The sequence below is a fragment of the Atractosteus spatula genome, chromosome 28 (genome assembly GCF_055471065.1).
Source record: "Atractosteus spatula isolate fAtrSpa1 chromosome 28, fAtrSpa1.hap1, whole genome shotgun sequence".
Classification (NCBI taxonomy): domain Eukaryota; kingdom Metazoa; phylum Chordata; class Actinopteri; order Semionotiformes; family Lepisosteidae; genus Atractosteus; species Atractosteus spatula.
Window position 1 is genome coordinate 6,959,181 of NC_142733.1, and position 18,578 is coordinate 6,977,758.

The 18,578-nt window shown below is 43.4% G+C and overlaps 1 protein-coding gene across 1 annotated transcript; it reads left to right on the forward strand.

Moving 5' to 3' along the window:
- Positions 1–984: 984 nt before the first annotated feature.
- lmnb2 (lamin B2) lies at positions 985–18,217 on the forward strand. Its single transcript, XM_088907735.1, has 12 exons — positions 985–1,454; positions 3,896–4,032; positions 5,802–5,958; positions 6,209–6,334; positions 6,781–6,951; positions 9,325–9,450; positions 10,455–10,675; positions 12,315–12,561; positions 13,089–13,196; positions 13,540–13,659; positions 14,225–14,317; positions 14,702–18,217. The coding sequence occupies exons 1-12, from the start codon at positions 1,233–1,235 to the stop codon at positions 14,741–14,743; spliced, it is 1,770 nt and encodes a 589-aa protein (XP_088763861.1). The 5' UTR covers positions 985–1,232; the 3' UTR covers positions 14,744–18,217.
- Positions 18,218–18,578: the final 361 nt, after the last annotated feature.

Below are 18,578 nucleotides of genomic sequence, written 5' to 3' on the forward strand. Positions count from 1 at the left end.
TGGTTTTGTATTGTTCTGACGCGACTAAAAAAAAAAGACCGTCGCCCTTATCTGAAAATTAAAATGGAAACGCGGTACTGTGTTCGAATAAAGTCCATCCCCGTGATGATGATGATAATGCCAATAGCGGTTAGTTTATGGTATTTCTGGTGGGGCGCCAGATTTTGAAAGCCGCGTTCGCCCTCTACAAACAGCAATGTATCTCGACCAATGGGAGTACTTGCTTTTTTCAGACCTAGCCAATCATCTGCGTGGGGGCGTGGAAACGTACAGGTCAAGCTTCACCCCACCTCGTCCCGCAATGCACTCTGGTACTCGTAGTATTAAGAGTCCAGCGATACTTGTTAACGTTTATCTTTTTTTATCTGTTCTTGACATAAACCTGTTGTTCCTTATAGAGTCTCTTATGGTGCATATGATATATAAGTAGTTCATATAATACTGCTATAATGTGTAGTTGGAGTCACACGTCTAAGACACTTTTTAAAAAGATACGTTTTGAATTTTGTTTTGAACAAAGTTGATACTGTATCTTGCGTTGTTGACTCTTAAGGTAATAAACTTCATTATTTTGGGGGGAATTAAATGAGAACCAGAAAACTGCAGTTACCAATATGAAAGAAAATTTGTATGTCTTCACTCCAGTAAAAAAACGTTTGTCCTGATACAAGAAATGACAAAGTCTTGAGCAGACTGCAAGTCATTTTCTTCTGAAAGTGATAAACGCAACAGCAATTCGTTAGTAGGTGTTGTAACCTGATGTGTTTTAATTTATACGTTATTCCTTTTTCCAAACAGTGTCACTAACAGGGAGTTTGCTATTAAGATCTTAGCGTATAAAGGCAACTGAACTCGTACCACACCTGGAAGAAAATGAGTTATACAAAGACGAACAGACGATATGAGCTAAAGAACTACAAGTCCCAGAGTCCTGCGCGCCACGCGTTTTTGGCGCGGGCTGCGTGGGCCTCGGCCATCTTTGGCAGAGCCTTTCCTAACTGTACGGGAGACTCCGACTTCCTTCATTGAGCGAGCGTGGTGTGAATGAATTAAAACAGTTACAAAAAAAACGTTTAACGGGTTAAACGCGTATAAAAAAGGGAATTGAAGGGGGTTAAGCTACAATAGTTAGCATTGCTCTATAAGTAGTGCAGTAGAAGCGCAGCGAGTTTTTTTTTTCCTCCCCCAGCAGAACTCCGGTTATATATATTTTTTGAGTGTGTGTGTGTGTGATGGCGACTGCGACCCCCAGCCGCTCAGCCGCCGGGACTCCCCGGCAGAGTGCGGACACGCCGCTCTCCCCGACCCGCATCTCCCGGCTGCAGGAGAAGGAGGAGCTGCGCCACCTCAATGACCGCCTGGCCGTCTACATCGACCGCGTCCGGGCTCTGGAGCTGGAGAACGACCGGCTGATGGTGAAAGTCTCCGAGAAGGAAGAGGTCACCACACGAGAGGTGGGTTTTCCGTGCCTGGACGATACACGCGGGGTGCTCTTCAGTATTTAAAGCCCAAACTGTGTGTTCGAGATCTTTATTTTAACACTTTCAAATAGAACTTCGTGCAGTCCAGGCTGCGATGGACGTACCTGTCTCTAAAATGCAAACCTATGTAAAAATGCAGGAATCCCCCGCCCCTCGTGTGTGCATAGGGACTGGTTGTGTTTGCATTAGACTGGTTTTTACTGCGGGTGTTTTCCTACGACTCTTACTCCAGTATCAGCGGCGTCATCTTTGCAGATCTGAGTGGTTTTGCTCAGATTCCCGATGCTCTTTCTAGATGAATTGGGGGGGGGCGCTCAGTGCTTTGCTGTGGGAACAGTGTTGCAGTATTCAAAATAGCGCGGGTGGGCACTTGGCAAGAGTAGCTGGGTTGTAGATCGGACTGTGGCTCCGAGATTGACACGCCGGAGTGTGTTTTTGTCTCCGCTGCACCCAACTGCACCGACATCGAGGGGTCTGCTCGTCTGCGGGGGTCTTCAGCAACTCTTCCAGCTGATCCGTGTGGTATGGCAGTATAGTAGACTGAACACGCCGTTGTTGGAGATGGCAAGAAAGGGTGTTGTTGGGGGGGACTCAGCGGTTTCCCCGGGCGAGCTGAACTGGAACACCAACGCAAGACAGGAAACGTCTTGCGTTGGTGCCTTGTCCCAAGTGCACGATTCGGGCAAACTTTTTTATTTTTACTTTGAGCAGACTTTTCAAGACTTTTTCTTTCTTATTCTCGTTGTCATGAAAACGCCGAGATTTCCCGATTTTTTTTTTAAAATTGCCTCGCCCAAAATCCGCCTGGTATCCAGATGGGGGGAGGAGGAGTCGCTTGGGAATCTGACACCTTGTTTTTCTTTGAAATGCGGGACAGCGCTTGACAGAAGACTGCGGTTAGCAGTAGATGTGTCTGGTTACCCAGCCCTCAGGACCTCTGTTGTTTGCATTTGTCCGCCGGACCTATTGGAAGTGTCTTATGGTCTTGGTCGTCGAGTTGCCCCTTTGCAAAAAAAACAACCCAAGATATACGCCCCACAGCCGTCTAGCGCACTGGACTTGCTGTTTATGGCTATATTAGTAACTCATTACAGTGTTTTAAAGATCACCATTGTAATAGGTACATTGAATGATACAGTTGACGTTGTTATGCATGATCGTTAGTAAGTAGACTTTTAATAGTAGATGCTAACGACTGACTCTTTTTCTAAGTAGTATCGCAGGGCAGCAGTGTGAACTACTTGGATCATATATCACCCCCACCAAGAAATGTGAAAACAACCTTTTAAAAAAAAAGTTCTTTGAAAACTGGTTTGATCACAGAGCGCCATTTGAGCTGTTAACGTGGCTGGTGGAGATCTAGTGCCAGACCGTGCCTTTTCACTGAAGGTACACCGGAAGGACCTTGCATATATATTTTAAAAAAAAGTTTCATAGATGACTTCAGCCCGCGTTTGCAGAGCTCCTCTGGCTGGGTGTGACCGACTGTAGAGGCAACAGCCCCAGGGCGGCCTCTGGGTTTTAATATCCTCTCCTGGATAACAGCCAAAACTCTGGAGATCCACGCCTCTTCTCTGGCTGTAATCCAGCAGGATTCCTGTCAAGCTGCGTTAAATTTACAAAAATAATCACGATTTTTTAACAAAGTTTTAAACTTGAACTGTGGCTCTCCGACAATACGCGCTTAGAAAATGGAGGGACATTATTAAATATAGATGATTGCTAAACAATTTTGATGATAGCGAATGCGGTGTGCCTTGTGTTGTACAATAGCTATATGGACGTCGTATATGACTGTGCTCCAATGAAATTAGTCAGGTGTTTTGAAACATTCACTTTATAGGTTGGCAAATCTAGGACTATTGTAAATGTGGATGTTCAAAGCTACCACAAATGTCTTAACGCCTCTATCATGCATGTGAGTCGTGCATTGTTAAGTTTTAATGCATCCAATCGTACGCACAACCTCTCCCAACACGGCTCACACATATACTGCCTCACGATGCATAGCTAGTGCCTGGAGGGGTGGGAAACCATCTGGCCTTTTACCCCCGGAGATTTCTTCTTAACCAAAGAGGGTTTTTGTTTTTCTGTCCTCTGTTGTTGATGGTTACACTGTTATTAAGTGATGCACTGAACTGCATCCCCTTGCACTGATTTCCTTTTGATTTATTGTGTTGTGCGATCTGTATAGTCTGTGTAAAGATCTGTGACAAATGTGTCGTGAGGGCTGCTGAAAAATGAATTCCCCTGAATCGAGTTGTAATTATCAGTATGTTGTATCGAGCGCTGAGGGCGAGGAGGAGAATTCCAGGCTCTTCTGTTGCCCGCGTGTGCGGATGGTATGTGCGAGGTCTGCCCTCAGGTTGGGGTGCGAATGTGGACACTCAGTGCCTGTCTGTCCCCCCCGACAGGTGAGCGGGATTAAGAGCCTGTATGAGGGGGAGCTGGCGGATGCCCGGCGTGTCCTGGACGAGACGGCCCGGGACAGGGCCAAACTGCAGATCGACCTGGGAAAGGCCAACGCCGAGCTCGAGGAGGTCACCAGGAAGTGAGTATGACGCCCTTTTTTGTCCTTTCGGATGTCCTGAAAAGGATTTGAAAAACTCGTATGGTGTTGTGAGCTGGAGGCTTGTTCAGAAATGCAGGGTGCGTCAATTTTTAAAAGTTTTTAACTATCTAGATGCACACAGGAATTAAAAAGGGCCTTTTACCTTGTTTTTAGTGGGGGGAAAAAACTCGCAAAGCTGTTTTTCCCCCCTCAAAAGACCTGTATTCTTTTCCCTTGAATAATTAAATAAAAGCAAAGGGGATTTTGCACCGGAGACTGTTAAGAGTGATGTTCACGTTCATGATGTGGGTGAAGTTTCACCCCTTTCCAGATCTGAGTGGCCACAGTGCTTTAGGGGTAGCAGTGTGCTGGACTCCTGACTGGGCTCAGATCCCAGGTGGGGACACTGCAACAGGGATCTCTTCCTTGATTGCTCTGTGGAATCCAGCTGTATGGATTACTGCGAAAATTTGCCATCTAAAAAAAGTTGGCAACAGTAAACCCTTCAAACTGTTTGGACCAGAAACGTCAAACAAATAATAATACATTACCTGCACTAGGTTGAAAACCTGGATTCGTCAAGATTGGGGAATTTTAAACGTTCATACATTTTGCAGGGAAACACCAACCCACAGAGAGACATTTCTTTCAGCACACCTGTCATTTAGTCTGTAGTTTTCTGGGCTTTGTGTATAGTCAATGCAAGGGTTTTGAGCATACTTTTAGAAAGCCTTTAGGTTAATATATTTTTTTATTAGGTTTTAAATTAAACTTCATATTTCCATGTGCAGCTCTTTAATGATATGGTCTCATATCAAGAGCGATGCTCTTTTAGTAACTCAAAATTAAGAAGGTCCTCGCTTGCTTGTGTAACCTATACAGTGATTCTTACACACGTGATTTCACATATGATGAATGCAGACTTTTAGTTTATGTGGGGGCACCTGACTCTTCTTATCTGCTTAAGAGCAATGTTTATATTGTAACCATGATAAACTGAGCATTATTAAGCCCAAGCAAGGTCTTGCGGTTTGTGGTGAGACGCCTTTTGACATTGGGGGGGGGAAAGTCCCTGCGTTAATGGCATTTATCATTAGAACAACCTCACATGACGCAGGCCTCTCTCTTTACATGCAGCGGTAAAGTTCTCATTGTTTGGCACCGTTTACAACGTTGCTATGGGAACTATCGCAGTGCAGGAAGTGCAGCAGCTTGTGCAGGGCCATGTGCTGCTCTTCTGTACGTAGTATTAGAGCAGGCGGTTCTGCCATGCTGGAGCTGTGCATGCAAATCTTTTTTTATATATATATGTGTTTTATATACATTCTGGTACTTTGTGTTTCAGCTGTCACATTTTAAAAAAACAGTCAGACAACCTATTTCTTCGGGGGTGGGTTCTGCTGATCTTCCCCTTGAAAATGTGTAGACATTCTTCCACGGAACTTGCATGTCATTGCGGTAAACTGCGGCCGTCTCGTTCTGCGTCGCCCAACAAAATGCATCGGTGACTAACGTGGTGGAATTCCCCTTCTAACTTTGGTCACACGCAGCTAAAACCAAAGGGGAAATGGAGCTATGGGTTACGGGGGAAAAAAAAAATTAAGGTCTATCCTGATGTCACAGTCCCCAAGTTTAGCTCTTCAGTGTTTTTTTTTCAGAAAGCTGACCGCATTTTGAAAATAACTTGTATTCAATCCTTATTGAACCCCATCAGCGTGAGGCACTGAGTTGTTAACTGGGCTGCATTTGGGTGGCTTTGTCTCCCCCAGCTATAAAAAGAAGGATGGAGACCTGGCTGCGGCTCAGGCGCGCATCAAGGAGCTGGAGGCTCAGTGCAATAAGAGCGGGGCCGACCTCAACACCGCCCTGAGCGAGAACAGAGCCCTGGTGGCAGAGGTGAACGAACTGAAGGCCCAGCTTGCCAAGGTATGTTCCAGCAAAAACCTCTCCTCAGCCTTTTCTGAATCGTTTGATACTGGCATGTTCAACACAGTTCATGGTCTGTATGCGTAGTGGACTGAGTGGGTTTTCCTGATTTTGATTTTCGAATGCTTGGTAGCAACACTAAGTGGTAAAACTGAAATGTGTATTTTGAAGCCGTGCGGTGGTAGAACTGCATAGTAAGAAGGGTGGCTGCCACCATCGCTCGCTGGTGACCAGTGGGTTGTGATTGCAGGCTGAGGATGCCCACACCGTGGCCAAGAAGCAGCTGGAGACGGAGACCCTGATGAGAGTGGACTTGGAGAACCGCTGCCAGAGCCTGCAGGAAGACCTGAACTTCAGGAAGAACATATACGATGAGGTAAGGCCTCCGTCTCTTGCCAGTCACATCTCCCTGCGCTTGCTCTGGACTCCAGCTAACCGCTGCTTACTTTGCTTACTGATGGCCTGCCGGTTATTCAGAGAGTTTTCCCACTTCACTAGACTGCCGGCATCTTTTCCTTCAGGATGTGAGGACTCACTCCTTTCGCTTCCCTGTGCCGAATGTGAGCAGAGTTTCTGTACCCAGAGTCCTAGGTCACACTGAGCTGCTGCAGACCCATATTATTAGTCAGGTGCTCAGCTGCAATGCTCTTGTTTGTTGCATTTCGGTGAATTAGCTGCTTGGCTCCCCCTGGGAGTGAGGCTGCGCTGCCTTGCCTTCCCAAGGGAGGCGCAGTGGGCTTGCAGTGCTCTGGCCTGCTCGGCCCTTCCCCAGGGCACTGACAGGCTCCCTCTGAGGGCACCGTGCTTGTGTGGCTCCCCCAGGAGGTGCAGGAGACCCGGCGGCGCCACGAGAGGCGCATGGTCGAGGTGGACAGCGGGAGGCAGCAGGAGTACGAGTACAAGCTGTCCGTGGCGCTGCAGGATCTGAGGAGGCAGCACGACGAGCAGGTGGCCATCTACAAGCAGGAGCTGGAGAACACCTTCCAGGCCAAGGTAAGCCTTTCCCTGCCACTGGTGTTGCACTGCCGTTGGTCTTGAGCACAGATGACCAAAAGACGGCCCTTTTTAAGTGCTTTGTGGTGAAAATGTGTTCTTACAGGCCCTTGAGTTCTTAAGATGTAGAGTCAAGGGCCTACTAGGCTCGGTAGGGCAGTGGTTAGCATTACTGCGATTGGGCCTTGGGTTAAATTGCAGACCTGGGGTGCTGTCTGTGGGGAGTTTGTGTGGCTCTGGTGTGGGTGAGTACGTGTTTGTCTGTGCCCTGTGATAGACTGGTGTCCCATCCAGGGTGTACCCTGCCTTGTGCCTATTGCTTGCTGGGATAGACTCCGGCTCTCCTACAACCCTGAATTGGAAAAAGCAGTTATATTCAGCCATCTACTTTCTTACTCTTTTTCTGCAAGGCACTTGAAAGTATAGCTGTTGAATTGTCAGCAACTTGGAAGTGTCTTTTTCCATGTTGGGAAATGTCAGAACTGTACAGAATGGCCATGTTTGCAAGTTTCAAAAGAATGATTTTTATTTTAAAACTGAGTCAGCGTAGTGAAGGGATTCATGCAGGAAAGCTGGAAAGTCATTCAATTAAGGAGGAAGGAACAGAACAGAGGAGCTGGAGGGTAGTTTTGGACAAGGGACAGACTACGAGTGTGATGGTGACAGAGGGACAGAAATAACAGCCAGAGGTAAGAGTGTGTTGCTACTCGGAAACTAATATTTATCCAGCTATTTATTACACTGTTGCCAAACAGACATTTAGGATGGCCGCGTTAAATATAAAAAATCAGTGTCAGAAGCGTCATAACTGTTTTACACAAAAAACCGTTGAAGATGTGAACATTTTAATGTAAACACTGCAAGAGACAAAACAAAAATCAGATCTCAGTTTAGAAGTAGCTTCGCAAGACATTATTTTAATAGGTAGACATGAGTTGGCAGCCTTAGAGATGAAGGATTTTATCAAGGTGTTGTGGATAGTGAGTGAACTACATTTGAACCTCGTCAAGAGAATCAAGTAGGGAGCTATGTTGGCTGCAAAGGAGCATTCCTAGCTGAAAGGTAGCGAAAACACCCGAAGAAGGCTCCACCGCCGAAATGTAGTTTCTTTTCTTTACCTTTCAGCGTGGAATGCACCTTCACCTGTTCAAGAAAATGTTAAGTAAAAACTCAGATTCGGTCTTACATATTGTGTAACAATATTCTGATTCTTAAATTAAATTCTTTACATTTAAGCAGCACAAAAGTCTTTCATGGAAAGAATACCACATGTTCGTTTGGAATGTGAAGTATGCAGTATTTGTAGCTTCCAAACAGACAGTTACCAGCGGAGAGGGAAGAGTTTGTTTGAAATAGGAACGCTTGACACCTGTTTTCCATTATGCATTCTGAAGGGGGAAATAGCTTGAAACACATCAAAACAGCTGAATGTAATAAGGTAATGGTTTGACCCTGTATAGGGTGTTCACAGTCAGCAGCTTGACAGTTTCGAACCCGGCAAGATGTTATAGCAGACATAATGTGGGGTCTAGTCACTACATACTAGTATGGCTCAAAACTTGGGACTTCACTCAAAACCCATTGTTCAGAGCTCATTCTGATGTGATTATACCACCGGGACAGCATATGTCCTCATGCTGAATGTGTAACAATAACTTGCATGTGAGATAAGAATGTGAGAATCACACCCCAGATTTCCAATTCGCTAGTCTTCAGGCCTATTGAACATCTGTGGGATGATCTGGGCTGACATTTGGCATACAGAACTCGGAGATCTGGGAACAGATGCATATTCTTCACATGCATTTTGCGAAGAATAGGAAAGAACCCCACAAGCCAGCATGTACTGCCTGGTGCAAAGCCTGCATCACCAATGCGCATCATCTTTATTGCTCCCAGTAGAAGGTGAACTCACTGCTGTCCTGTGACATTCACAGTAGACAACCTGTTGGTGACTAATGTGCTCAGCGTAATTAATTTATCTGTATAATACCATTTCAATAAAATGTAGAAGTATAATGAAAATGACCCTTGATAACTATGTGAGTTTGTTATAAGTGATGTTCTTTGTAGCACACTACTGTATTTTAGCTGTACCGTTGCATTGTAAGTGCTGTCTCACAATGTACATTGTTCTAAAGGTGCCAGTGGTTCTTTAGCTATGAGTAGTCGCACATGGGCAAAATTGGATTTGAATAGGAATTTCCTTATTAGAACCTCCTTCTCCCTCCATTGCTGTGTTCATTGTATCCCCGCAACACTGTGTATCACACAGTTCTCTTTTCTAGTTGTAGTGGTGCAGTGCATGATATCCATGAGTAAAGTGGGTGAACTAGGAAGCCAGATAAAGTTCCGTATTTCCTCCCTGTTCAGCTGGAGAATGCGAAGGTCTCCTCTGACCTGAATGACAAGGCTGTGAGCACGGCGCGTGAGGAGCTGCAGGAGGCGCACATGAGGATTGAGAGCCTGGGATACCAGCTGTCTGCCCTGCAGAAACAGGTAGGATTCACGTGTATGTGTAATACTTACACCAGGGCTCTCCAGCACTGGTCCAGAAAAGCCCCAGTTCAATTGTCAGTCCCCCAAAGTCACCGACTAAGATTAAAGATTAAGACCACTTGCGTAAGCCATAGATCAGCCATGTCAACAATCAATGGAACAACTGGTCCAGGAGAGCTGAAGAATTAATTTAATTGACCTCACAACCTGTTTAAACAATTACATTGCTCCAGACCTTTAGAAATTGATGGTCCCCAAGGATGCTTATATAACTTGCTGCACTGTGCTCTGACCTACATTACTGGAGGCACATTGATTAGCATGATACGGGCATTTTCATGTAAAAGGTCTGACACTACTAATTATCACATACTATAAACCACATTACTCTTAATTGAATCCAAGATTTGCTTTTCGGTAATTCATGGTGTGTTTTCTCGTGATAATTGTAATTTAGGGTCTTGCTATATCCCTGTGCATTTTTATCAAATCTGTTGTCACTCACTCATGTTAATTTTATATCCTGTGTGGCAGTAGCATTTAATTTCATTCGGCAGTCGACATTTTAATAGGTTTCTGTCTGTTGGAAGTGATATCTTGTTGGCATTGGATATTTGAGAAATTCATAAAGAATATTGAGAAGCTTTTAAAGAAAAATTAACAAAATTCAGTTGTAATGGGCAGCGTTAAAGGGAGCTGGATATTCTCCTCTTTATTATACCGTGTCAGAACTAGGACTTGGCTACAGTGCCGACCCCAAAGTAGTAAAAAAAAGTTCAAACAAATCTTATATTCATTTTAATCTCTGTTTAAAAAAAATAGTGGTTTAATGACATCACCCACAGTTTAAGCTTAAAGTTTTAAAATTATTTTTTCAAAGTAACACGTGACTCCTGATGCTGCCATTGCTGTCTACATGATAGCTCTGCAGATGTGCTGTGTGTGTCGACCCAGGCTTGTGCTTGTAGAGACCTGAACCCCGCTCTGTACCGCTCTCCGTGCAGGCCAGCGCAGCGGAAGAACGCATCCGTGAGCTGGAAGACTTGCTGGCCAGCGACCGGGACAAGTACCGCCGGCAGCTGGACGCCAAGGAGCGGGAGATGGCGGAAATGAGGGACCAGATGCAGCAGCAGCTGAACGAGTACCAGGAGCTGCTGGACGTCAAGCTGGCGCTGGATATGGAGATCAGCGCCTACAACAAGCTGCTGGAGGGGGAGGAGAACAGGTGTGGGGCTCTGCAGTCTTGACTGTAACACAAGCAGGAGCTAGACTCCCAAACAATAATCCTTACACTTATATAGCACTTTTGTGGAAACTCCACTCAAAGCAAATGGGGACTCCCCTCCCCCATCACCAATGTGCAGCACCACCTTGGATGATGTGACAGCAGCCAGAGTACACCAGTACTCTCACCACACTCATCAGCTACAAGGGGGGAGGAGAACAGAGTAATGAAGCCATTTCATAGATGGGGATTATTAGGAGGTCATGATAAGTAAAGGCCAGGGGGAAATTTGACCAGGACACCAGGGTCTATATCCCCATTTTATTTGAGAAGTACCCTGGGATTTTTTAATATCGGGACCTCGGTTTTACGTCTCGTCCCCTCATTTACAGTATAACATCCCCAGCACTATACTGTGGTATCAAGACCCGCACAGACCACACGATGAGCTCTCCTTACTGGCCCCACTAACACCTCTTCCAGCAGGAACCTTAGCTTTCCCAGGAGTCACCCATCCAGGTACAGGCCAGGCTCACACCTGCTGAGCTTCAGTGGCCTGCTAGCTGTGAGTTGCAGTGATATATAGCTGATGGCTCTAAAGCATTGTGCTTCTTTTTTACAAGAGGCTGGGGAGACCACCTTGATCTTTTTTTAGATTTGTCCCATTAATATTTTGGAAAATTAGGAGCAGCTTTTGTTGTGGTGGCCTCATTACCCCTCTCATACGTCTCATAACTTGCTAGATCTCATTCCAGCTAAAAATATAAATCCCCTCTTTTATGGTCTTTAAGTGGGGATGACTTATGCGTGGAGTTGAATCTCACGTCTGGAGAGTAGTAAGGCTTCATATCCGAGTAATGGGATTGGTTTAGCACCTTGCAGGAAGATCTTGATGCCGAGCCTTGTCAGTACTGGGGTAGGAGACCTAAGGAAATATCAGGTTGTGGGTGTAAGTGGTGGAGTTGGACACATGGGAGTTGACTTTCCCTTTAGACATGTTATATTGAAGCCCCTAGGTAAGAACCTGAAATAATAACCCATGGTGGGGAGTAATGCTCTGCACACACCCTTCCATAGATGTGAGATCCTGTGGCAAAGCTGAACAGTTTTGGAAAACGTCCAAGCTGTACCTGGGCTAGGCGAACCAGCTTCTGATCTGGAAGGGTTGTAAAGTTCAAAACAAAAGCAAGTGCCTGCAGTAAAACAATTGACAGGGCAGCAAATCCCAGCTGGATCACATAAGCTACATTTAATTGAAAGGGGTGCACTGAAACAAAACCAATTTTCTTAGTTTTCTAGTCTTCTTATTTCTACTAAAGACTATTGACACCAAAATGCTGTGTATTAAAGTTCGCATCTCTTATGTTGGGGGGGGGGGGAGTGAAATCTTGAGTGTAATTCTATTTTAAATCAATTCCTGAATGTATCCTTTTGCATTCAAATGAATGTTTCTATGAGGAATTGTACTGTATAGTATTGTATCACGTTGGGGGAAGATGGGTACAGAAACCATCCCCTGGTTTTCCCTTGAGTTTATTTTCAGAAGTGAAGGATGGCGGACTGTCGGAAGAATAGATGCGCTGCGTCGCCCCATGGGAGAGGGCGAGGTGCTGACCCTCTCGCTCCTCTTGCTCTGCAGGCTCAAGCTGTCCCCCAGCCCCTCCTCCAGGGTGACCGTGTCCCGCGTCACCTCCAGCAGCCTGGCCAGCGGGAGCGTGACCCGCTCATCCCGCGCCAAGAGAAAGCGCGTGGAGATGGAGGAGTCCGGCACCGTCAGCCAGCCCAGGTTCCAGATCAGCCAGCAGGCGGAGACCACCGGGAGCATCACCATCGAGGAGATCGACCTGGAGGGCAAGTCCGTTACCCTGAAGAACAATGCGGAGAAGGTGAGGTGCAGCGTCGCCGCGGTGCCTGCTGAACACAAACTGGGGGCTATAGCACAGGGGTGGAGAGCCCCTGGTCCTGGAGAGCCCCAGGTCCTGTTGGCCGCCCTTCAATTGTCAATCCATGAAGAACTTAAAACGTGAGTGTTGATCAAATTAGGCGGTGAACAGCTGCCTTCCTTGAGGCATCTCTGGTGTTAATCACTCCAAACGCAAATGCTCTGTAAATTGCTTACTTGCACAGATCGCCTACTAGTCGAAAATGAAAGTGTTCCTAGCATTTAGACATCAATAATTTAAGAATGACCCATGAAAGTTTGGGATCAGGGTTTGCCACCCCCGCTGAAGTGCACTCTAGAGTCCAGAAGTCTTTCATTTTTTTAATAAACTACACCAGCTGTGAGTTCTGTTAAAGTCTACTTTAATACAAAGTCTGCTTTTTTCGGAACTCAAAGTGAAATTGGTCATCTTGTTCCCCAAAGATTATTGCTTTCCAGTTCTAGTAAAGGTTTTTACTTCTGCTTGTGTAGGATCAGTCTCTTGGCAACTGGAGACTGAAGAGACGGATTGGTGATGGAGATGAAATTGCCTACAAGTTCACCCCGAAGTATCTCCTTAAAGCTGGACAGACAGTCACGGTAAGCACGTGTAAATCTAAATACAAAATCACAAAGGTTTTTTAAAAAGTAGCAAGTGGTGTCATTAGTCCTTTATGAAATACTAGAAAGATTAAGTTTTAAAGTTGAAGAAGAGTTTGGGTACAATACCACTGTAGTAGCTGCTAGTGGCTCAACTTCAGTTTTCTGCTCTAAGTGCCAGCTGCTATAAGGTAATGAAGGGAACTCTATTGACCATTATTTGGCTATTGCCACTTCTCTGTCCTTGCCTAAATGGGACTCTGAGAATTAGAATAGCTGTCTAGAAAGCAAGCTGCTGTGTTTGTTGATTTTAAATGAGGAGCTTGGCTCTTCTCTTGCCTAGGTCTGGAGTGCCGATGCTGGGGTCACGCACGCCCCTCCCTCCAACCTGCTGTGGAAAACCCAGAGCTCCTGGGGCACTGGAGATGACATCGTGACCTTCCTCGTCAACTCGGATGGAGAGGTAGACTTCCTTTCAGCTCTCAACCTGGCCCGGGTGGGAAGGGAGAGTCTCATTATTAACAAGCTCTGTTTAAGTGTTTGGTTAACGCAGTGAGTTGGTCTGACCCGGATCTGGTCTTTATTTGTATTAACGGACCAGCAAATGCAACCCTGCCATCTGGACTATAATTACCTGCCAGTGTAATGATGGGATACTGCGCTGTAAGAGGCACCGTCTTTTGGATAAGATGTTAAATCAAGGCCCTAACGACTTGGTCATTAAAGATCTCACGGCTCCTTTCGTAAGAGTATAGAAGTGTGTTTACTTTGCTGTCCTGGCTGAATTCCTTTTTGGGTGTGCACGATCTAGCCAATTAAAGTTCCCATTTAATTAAGTGAGTGAAACAATTTCCCTGCCTGATCGGCTGTGGAGTGGGGGTTGCATCAGTCCGGAGGGTGAAATGGCTCGTCTCCTATGCGTCGAGAGCTTTGAGATCCTCCCTGGTAATCTTTAAAGGAGACCTGCATGCTTTCTGACTTTCTTCTCTTATCAGACCCCATTACTACAACTTTCTTTCCCTCTCTAGGAAGTAGCCAAGAGGACTGTAACGAAATCCCTAGTAGAGGTGGAGGAAGAGGAGGATGCAGATTTTGGGGAAGAGGATCTTTTCCACCAGCAGGTTGGTTTTTGTTCATAGAGGGTCATTGTACATACAGTAGCTAGGAGAGGAAGATCTTAACTCACATTATGAATCATCTTTGACAATTCTCCTCTCTAGTGTTTTTTTCCATGTTTCTGAATACATACAGGATGCTTGTATGAAATGCAAAAACATGCGATTGGCATATTACTAATGTGAATGATATTTTCTTGGAGTGTATTGCGTTATCGTCTACTTTGAAGCAGTTATTCCCAATAAACTGATAAACAACATGTTAAAAACAAGATTTAGACCTAGATCGTAAACCTTTAGAAATGTGCATTCGTTGTCTTAGAGTTGCTGAACTGAATGTCTGGTTTAGATGTCTTTGAAAGATGTTAATTTTGTTCTTATTGTTTCCAGGGAGACCCAAAGGCAGCATCCAGAGAGTGTTCGATTATGTAAAAAGGAACACCTGCTTTTTTTTAAATCCTACTTTTTATTTCTTCTGGAGCCACTTAAAATATTTTTGTACATTTCATTTTGTGTTCAATCCTTAAATTCTGGGTACTTTTTAAAATTTCGTTCTGCTTTTTTTACCAAATAAAACTGCCCAGATGTTTTTAAAATGGATTTTGTTTAACCTCCAGGTATCATAAACACTATTTTGCAGTGTATTTGTTTTGAAGGGTCGAAGCTTACCAAAATTAGCCTTCCTTGACAAAGCATGTTTGTGCAGTCATTTAATACTAATTATAAAGAAACGCCTACAGCTTAGAGAGAGGAAGGTACAATTTCATGCCTTTTTTGAAATGGGAGGAGGAATAAAACAAAAGGGTGGAATTTTGTCAACCTTGGCTCTAGACAATTTTGACACAGTTCCAGGCTGTTTTCCAGATTTGTGGCTCTGGCGTCTGTGGCGCCTTATTTGAAACCTACAGGAGGCCCAGAGACAGTGGTGTTTAAACAATGCAGTTACACCTGAGGCCTGTGCTGGGGGACACTCCTGTATTAAGTTGGATACTTTGCATTTTTGCTCATGGTGAACAGCTGTTGGCCTGCACTGTGAACAAACATGTTATCATTGGGAGTTGAATATATTGCTATCTTGGCTGATATTGGAGCCACTAGCAGGTTTAGGATTGAATAAAAAAATCCCCTTTCTGTCTGGCTTCTTCCCTGTCCTAAGCTGTAGTCTCCCCTGGGGCAGTATGAAGACCATGAAGGTTTAATAAGTTTTAAACTGTGGCTTATGGATGTTATCTTTGATTTTTAACTGAAAGTTATATAGATGTTTTTACTGACAGCTGGTACATAGAAGCTGTGTGTAGTGGCTTAGTAGGCTGGCTTTGCTGATGGAATAAACAGGGTGGAAAATAAGATGAAACAGCCATGCTGTTTGAATTGGGGGAAAAAAAAATTGTAGAACTTTGCATGAGACATAGGTAGATACTGGAATTCCAAGCAGACAACATTCCAGTCATTTATGAACTTGCCAAAGATTTAAAAAATGTGTGCTGTCCTCACACAGAATAAGAAATGTAGTACTTATGTGTGGCATAAAAGCAGTTGGCAAAGCTAAAAAAAGAGTATGTGCGAAACACAATATATTCAACCAATGTGGGCTTGAATGTTGCCTGCTGTAGTGTGATGTAAAGGTGAGGTGTGGCTGTATTTGTTTCCAGTTTCAATGGAAAATCTGCGGTCCCCATTTCACACACTCCAGAAAGGGTTGGCTCATTGATAGTTTCCACCCTGTTTACACTAATGCTATAGAGTATTCAGTTATTATATTCAGGTCATAAGTATGTATTCTTGTATATGTAAAATTCAGTTTCTCAGACAGACTGATTGCACAAATCAATTTTGAAAAAAGAACCACAGTAGAAATTTTGGCTTCTGAATTTGTAAGCGACCTGCTTAATAATCCAATTTTATTTCTTTTTGCAAATTAACTTGACACTGAATGTATAACCGTGCCTCAGATTTATTGGCTAAACCCTTATGAAGGGTTATCTTCTCTGTACCTTACCATAAATATTTAAGGTATCTGACCTACAGAAATTTTACAAGTTGTTTTTGTATATTCTATCTGAAGAAGCTGCAAAGAAATGAACTCAGTTACCAAGATATTGTGGGTCTTAAGTGATTTTGTAGCCTGTTTCAATTGTAGACAAATGTAGAGAGACTTGGAATTGAAAATTGAATTCGCATTTTCAGTAGCCTGAATAATTTAATTATACGGGTGTCTAACTAATGGCTGCTATTTAAGGGGTCTCAGATATTCTCCATTGGAGCTGAGGTCTCTTGCTTTTAAAGTTTCTCAGGATTTGGAAATGTTTAACATGTGGCCAGGGTTTCAGTGTAGCAATATTCCCTAGTAAACATTATGATTAACTTAGCCATATTAATGCATTTGGGTGTTTTGGGGTTTTTTCTAATTTTATATCAAAATTAAAGAGATAAAATTGGATTAGTTCTTATTTCCATGCAGGTAACCTTGATTTAATTAAAAGCTTCTTTCTATAAAATGTTGGATTTAACACTGCTATCTCACATTTTTGTAGTACAGATATTGGCCTGGGAAACAGAATTTTTGTCTTCAGATGCAGTGCTTTGTATTTTAATTTTTAAATTAGAAGAATGGTATTTGAAACAAAGTTTACATGCAAGTGTGGGGGATTTTAATCATAAACAGTTCTCTTCAAGGTGGTAAAGTTTAGGTCGAAAACAGCAGTTACAGTGTGTAGCAGAATTAAAAAAATATTTATCCTATTTCTGAACAGTAAGGCACCAGGTGACATTGCAGAATTTTGAAAAAAACAATTGGGTTAGTTGGTGATATGTACTGTAGTTTTTCCACAGTGCACTCTGGATGAACAATATTGATTCATAGATGGATATTGATTAAGGGTGAACATTGTGTTGCAAGGCTGTGCAGTTCTGGTACTGTAGGTATTACATTTTCCAATTAACAGGTGGTTAAGACCTTAAATAGATTATGTTTTCTTATACAGCTGTTTATTTGAAAGTTATGAGGAACAGAGTGAAGCTTACCTTTGATCTCTGATCAGCAGGTTCAGGGTTATAGCTTAGCAAGAGACATTTTCCAGTCAACTTTAGCACTTTTACTGTACCTGTAGACTTTTTCCTGGAATATTAGAATCATGCCTTTTCCACTGGTGTGCAACATTTTGTGTCTCTCAAAGAGATGTTGTAACGGCCATTTTTCTAAACAATTCTCCTGTTTCTTTTTTGGTTTTATTTTGACCTGCTCTTTGTTTACAACTGACAACCAGGTTATTGTGAATAATGTGAAAACTGATACTACTGCCATCACAGCATTGAAAATCAAGTTATGACTTTTAAAAGTCATTTTTAAGAAAACAAGCTGTCAAAAATGGTTAATCCATTGTTTCATGCACTGAATTTCTATACTGACAGAACTCTGTTTTCAGGTTTTGACAAATGTGAGTGAGCTGGACAAGATTGGGTGACCTTGTCTTAACAGTTCTTTAAAAGTGCGTCAGCTGTTTTATAGCTAATTCATGTGAAAGAACGTAAATCACAGCTTTAGCAATTAAAACAGGAATTTTGTTTTCAAGCGCTGTCTTGTCAAAGAAGCGTTAGCCTTATCCTACTGTAATGTTTTTCGTTTTTCAGGTGACACAATACTATGAAATGCACAGGACTGTGCAGTAATGTGAACTCGGCTATAACTTAAGCCAAATTTGAAACCATTTTTTAAAATGTTTTGATTTGAAGCGTACATTTAAACCTAAACTTTATCATTATTTTGAGAGGACTTGGGGGGTTGGGACTATTGGGAGGGTGCATGCCAAAAGTTTTTTTTTTTCCTTTTCTTTCCATTTGTAAAATACATATATGACTGAATGAAAACTTTTGTACAACTCAATACAATAAATGTTTTGCATATTAGGCATGTGTTAACCTGCTTTGGTACAGCTTTGTGACTGAATTCACGGGCTAAAATGTAGGGATCTGTACACCATTCTCTACATATTAACTTAATATGGGTGGTAAAATAATTTAGCAGCTACCCCTGTGCTTTCATGTTTCCTGGACTTAGTTGCTTTTATGCATTAATGAAAAGAACCCACAGCAAAGACTGATATCGAGAATTCACAACCTGAAGAGAGAAGGTTGGACCACAAAAAAGTTCACAGGTGAGAAAGTACTTCCTGATGCAACGCATCAAAAATATGTAGCAACAAAATGTTGATTAATGTATTTTGACTTGCAGTGAACTTTCAAATACACACATCCTAAACCCAGAGGT